Source organism: Citrus clementina, unplaced genomic scaffold (genome assembly GCF_000493195.1).
Source record: "Citrus clementina cultivar Clemenules unplaced genomic scaffold, Citrus_clementina_v1.0 scaffold_5, whole genome shotgun sequence".
In the NCBI taxonomy this organism is placed as follows: Eukaryota; Viridiplantae; Streptophyta; class Magnoliopsida; order Sapindales; family Rutaceae; genus Citrus; species Citrus x clementina.
Genome location: NW_006262201.1, coordinates 16,647,844 through 16,653,375, shown reverse-complemented (window position 1 = coordinate 16,653,375; position 5,532 = coordinate 16,647,844). Strand labels below are relative to the sequence as shown.

The following is a 5,532-nucleotide window of genomic DNA, read 5'->3' as shown; positions in this document are numbered from 1 at the left end:
AAGACAAAGAACTTGATCTCTCTGCTGCAGGAAATAAGGTCTGGGCCTGGCTTTGAGCTTGAGGGATCCAGCTTCAATTTTAGTCATTGTCATTAAAAGGGAGGTTGGGTCACAAATTAGAAGGCAAACGGCAAGCGTGAGAGCGAGGATTAACAACAAAATAATAATGTTGTGAGCGTGTCAAAAGTCCATTGTTTTGGACTCATATATCTTTGTGTCAATTTAGTCAAAAAAAAATTGACAAAATGAAGGAAATTGAGAGTTGAACTTCGTATTAACAGAGTGTGGACATGGATCATTAACAGGCTGCTCCTACCACTAAATGCAATACAAATAATTCTTGAAATGCCAACATAGAGAAATTTTCTTTTTAAATTAATAGCAACTTAAATATATATATATATATATATATATTACATGCAACAACTCCTAGATGATAGAACTGTTTTAAGCACTCAATTGCCAGCAGTTGGAGATCTCCTGATAACAACTATGATAACTAAAACTAGAACAAGCTGCTCTATTGACTCTACAAACAATAAGAAACTCTAATTTTGTGTAAGATTCGGCAATAATCAAAAACAGGTCAATTTGACCATTAAAAATCCTATATTTGTAGTAAATCACAAATGTTGCCTATTAACCTGTCATGACAACACTATATTTGTGCTGCAAGCAATTCATTCCAAGTGTCTGGAATGCCGGGTAGGCACCAATGCAAGCAATCATTTATTCCTCCAGTTGCCCTAACACTGTAATGGGATATGTGACCCTCGTCTCTCAGATCAGAAATAGCAGTTATATCCAACAGCTTTATCCTCGTACCCTTAACAGCACCCTCAACAACCTCATCACTTGATTGATCTTGCAAAACTTCCCTTCCTCCTGTCAAAGGAGTGGTATTATCACAGCTACCCCCTGTGTTCCAGTCCCCATTACGGAAATGCCTTGGAGAGATGGTTCTAAAGAATGCTTTAAGTCGTGGAAGATAGGGAAGCCGCGAATCAAGCCACTTGGAAATACTGTATGCTGTAAAATTCTTGGCACCCCCCATGCTCGCAAGTTTGCTATCGTCATTAGGCTTTCCATTCACATACATCACCCAACGGTTGGCTGTAAGCTTCCCTCTGTTCCAATGATGTCCTGTATTGAGGACTAAGACATCAAACCGATGGAGGTATTTTCTCATGAAAGCTGGTGGACGGTCCAAATGCATGGCCACATTAGACCTGGGGTCTGTACTGTTAATTGGAACCAAGTCAGCAAGAGTTGATGACCAATAATATAAAATAGTAGTGTTGGTATTTGGAAAACGAAAAGCCCAGCCATCGGGACGTTTAGCTCCACGAGCTTTGATGAGACCATATTCCTTCCCAACATCTTCAACTTCTGGACTCATTTCCCCACCAGTTGCCATACACATCAAAGACTGAAATTGTTGCCTGCCCAAAGAATCTCCAATAAATGCGATTGTTTTGTCCTGCATTCTGGAATGTACGAACAATATTTAGGAAACTAAACATGTCTAAACATCAAAATCTCTTTTTTATAACAATAGGATCACTTCCAAATTCAAAGAATGATGTCTATGTAGGATTTTTGGCCAGAAATCAGCAGTAGTTACGCCATTTCATGTAATGACAATTAGAAGAGAGCAGAGAAGCAGCAGGAGCATAAGAATCCATTGACTACGAAAAATGAAAATGGAGGCCTACCTTCTCAAGAATGCAGATCGCTCAAACTCCGGCATTTCACAATTGTTTGGCAGCCACGTATATCCTTCATAAGAAAAATCTGATCGCTGGGTCAATCTACATGCCCACATTTCTGATAACCACTGTTTACATCCAAACCCAGAATACAAAGGACGCCTGCTGTCTGCAACCCACTGGCCTTTGGCATAATTACAAACTGCAAAGAGAAAAATAACAAATCATTAGATATTGTAGTAGTATTATTTAGAACATTTAGATAACATAAATTTGGTCCACAAAAGCTTCTTAATAATATAATAGATACTAAACAGAAAAGAGAATTCTTTAACTTTTTTCTTTTGCTCCTCTCTTTTGGTATCCTTAACGGGCACAATACATACACAGATGTTCTTAGTTTCACTGAATGCATGATTGTGCAAGTGTTTGCACCACAAAAGAATTGTAAATAGCACAAAATTTTGTTTTTGGGTTGACTAGTTTCCAAACAAGACAAGTGAATTTCTAGGGACCAGGTAATCAACCAAATACAATGCAAGGCATAAGCCACATACTTCCATGGGAAATGATCATTGTAATATTCATTCCTATGGACAAACGCCAAGCAAGCAATAGAGATGCATATTTCATGCCATCCAAAAGGTCCTGAAGGCTTAACTAATAACACTTGAGCTGATGCAAGGAGTAAAAAGATAAAGTAAGACTCTACAAATATTTCTGAATTGAAGGCTGCAATCCTTCTAGGAATTACTTGGTCATGGCACATGCGAAATCAATTAACCAATTACATTAGTTTTACCAAGCAAACAAACAATGGAAAGACAGCAATGATACAGACTCATGTAGGCAAACACTTTTATGTAATTCCTAGAAGGATCAAAAGAGAGGAGTGACCAAGTGAGCTCATAATGAAATTAAGGAAAGCATGATAACAAGAATCTAGCGCAAGCAAATAAAAGAAGAAAATAAACTGCAATCACATACAAAAAGGCTCATAAAATTGGCAGAGTAGCGAGTAGCAACTGTTGCAGTTGTATGAGAATGCAACAGTACCTTTCTTCCTAGTCGAGAATTTCCTATACCCTTTATTTTCTTTCTTTTCAGCAGCATATAAAGTTGTAAAATTTGTTAATTGATTACCTAAATCTTTATGTACTAGTTCTTCTGCTTCTTCTGCAGTGATTTCTTCAAAAAGAAATTCTTCAATATTCCCCTTTGGCCTCATAGACACTGAAGAGTTATTTACAGTATCTGAGTGATACTCTGAACCACAACAAAAATAAATAAATAAATAAATGAAAATAGAAATAAAAGATTGAATCAGAAAGCATCTAATCTTTCAATACATTTTATGATTGGGGAGAAATGCAAGGGCAGTAAATGTACAGATATTTGCATATAAATAATATTTATGGATTCAGAACACGAACCTGAAGATGGCCATGTGAACTGATCCTGGCCCGTCAATAGAGTAGTAATGGAAGGATTCTTTTCACTAACCCAAAGTATGATGGTTGTAAAGATAAGTGTTATCAGAGTGACAGAAAGATGTCTTCCCCTGAATCTGTTATAATTTCCACCTTTCATGTCTACTTTACAATACAAGATACATTGACCCTTAATCAGATCAAATGCCTAATCAACTTTATCTAAACATAAGTTATACAGCAAAAATCCCTCTTCTTTGTCCAGGGAAAAATCTACTCATTCAGGAGGCCTCCAGCTGAATGCAGACAAAATGAGATCAGAAGCATCAAAACAAATAAAAAGAAGGGAAAAAAAAACGTCAATTGACACTAAGGGCAACAATTAATACAGATTGTTCTAGTTAAATACAAGAAAAAGGTACATAAAGTGCAGCATGGACACCACAGAACTAAAGTTTTGCGTCCAATTTGTTCATACAACTGATAAGACATTCCATTATGGATAACAGAACCCAATACACGTACCAGGCACCTACAATGGGATATCTAATCAACATAAATCATCTCTAAGACCACGTAACCTTCGTTAGCAAACCTATACATCAGTGATGTGAGGCAACTAATATTTAATTCGAAGCTGGTCCCTTTCGCAGATACAAAAGAAGTGCAAACATTACACATTTATACCTAAACGAAGAATACATAATACAAACAAGCATGATTACGAGTAAATGGACATAGCATCATATTCATAGCATATTAAAACCAACTTAAACTACTGAAAAAGAAACGTACATTTTCAGTTTCCAGGGCAAGCTAGCACGGTTAAAAAATGATTAAATTTAAGAAATTTTCAAAACCCAGTTGAGAAAAATGCCTTCAAAGAAAGAGAAAATGAATAAAAGAATGGATATTTAAATCATACATTGTGAAGTTGTAAACATGACAATGAAGGTGGAGCTTCAGAGATCTAAAAGGGTCACAAATCGTTCATATTTTTCTAAATAAATGAAAAAGAAAACGAACCTAAATTTGGGTGGCTTCCTTTGGTTCTTAACTTCTTATTGTAGAAATAGTAACGGATCTGCTGAACCACAAAAAGAAAGAGAGAATGTAGTTAATGCAGAACTGCAGAAGATATCAAGAGAGAAAGGGACACTCGTATTAATGGGCAAATTTCATGCAGAGACCTTTTGTTTGATCAAATTTCATTAAGTTATTATTAGTACTTATTTTGTTTGAAGAGTGACGTTGATACTTGATACGTTACGAATTAATAATTTTTTAGAAAAGAAGTTGTTTTGACAGTATAATTCTTTTTCCGTGTTGACATCATCTATTTCAACACGAGTGTCTCTTTCTCTATTTTAAAAAGAAAAAGAAAAAGAAAAAGTTTAGGGGTTGGCATTAACTTAATCAGTTTGAAAATTTTATGATCGAATGCGAACCGAACTTAGGAATTTAACCTAAATCATTTGGTTTGGTTCCTTAAGTTTAGTTGGATTTGGTACGGTTTATATGATTCGGTTCAAGAAATTCAATATTTTTTTTATGTTGGAAAATTTTTTAGACTTTTTACTTGTATCATTTTTTTTTCTAATTCAATTGTAATCACTAATCATTTATGTTTCATGTAAATATTAATATAAAAATAAATTATTTTTTAATTTGATATTGATCTGATTGATTTTTTGGTTCTATTCGTTTTAAACCAAAAAATCAATTGGTTCATATTTTTTTGAACAATTCCGTTCTTATTGCCTGAATTGAACCAACCAACATATTTCGATTTGGTTTTGGGAAAACCAAACTGAATGCCTATACCCTAAGAAAGTCTAATAAAATTAAATGATAACAAAGAATTGAAAATTTTAATATAGTATGATTCAAATCTATTTGATTAAAAAAAATTGAGACAATTTTTTTCTTTTAGTTCTTTTCGATCTAAACTCAAAATAAATGAGAGACAAAAGTTCAATACGAAATAATAAATCCAACATTTTGATCCACTGCCATCATCAACAAAAATTTTAGGTTAGTCCAAATCAATTCTATTCTATTTTAGAATTTAAAAAAAAAAAAAAGAAAAGGAGAAAAAAATTTCAAAAATTTTCGGTTCTTTTCAATCTAAACTGAACTAAATGACAGAAAAATTTCAAATGCAAATGATAAATCCAACATTTCAATAAAATGCCATCATCACAAATTGTGAGTAAAATAAAACAAATGTAATAAAATTTAACATTTAATATTTAAAATCTAAGAATACGTTTTTAATTTTTTTTTTCTAAAAACTTCAAAAGGCACACTATTTCCTTAAACGAATTTAGGAAAAATAAAATTTTTCATATTTCGCTTTTTGTCTTAAACCAAAAATAATTGAAAAATGCAAA

The 5,532-nt window shown here is 33.6% G+C and overlaps 1 protein-coding gene across 2 annotated transcripts; it reads right to left on the bottom strand.

Moving 5' to 3' along the window:
- Positions 1-514: 514 nt before the first annotated feature.
- Positions 515-4,314, bottom strand: LOC18040319 (protein trichome birefringence-like 14). Of its 2 annotated transcripts, none has more exons than XM_006432092.2 (5): positions 4,166-4,314; positions 3,143-3,435; positions 2,853-2,975; positions 1,716-1,911; positions 515-1,487 (listed from the first exon to the last, which is right to left on the bottom strand). In XM_006432092.2, exons 2-5 carry the CDS (start codon positions 3,297-3,299, stop codon positions 659-661), a joined length of 1,305 nt encoding a protein of 434 aa, XP_006432155.1. In that variant the 5' UTR covers positions 3,300-3,435; positions 4,166-4,314; the 3' UTR covers positions 515-658. The 2 variants fall into 2 exon arrangements, with proteins under 2 accessions (XP_006432155.1, XP_024040254.1); XM_024184486.1 differs by lacking the exon at positions 4,166-4,314 and adding an exon at positions 4,065-4,150.
- Positions 4,315-5,532: the final 1,218 nt, after the last annotated feature.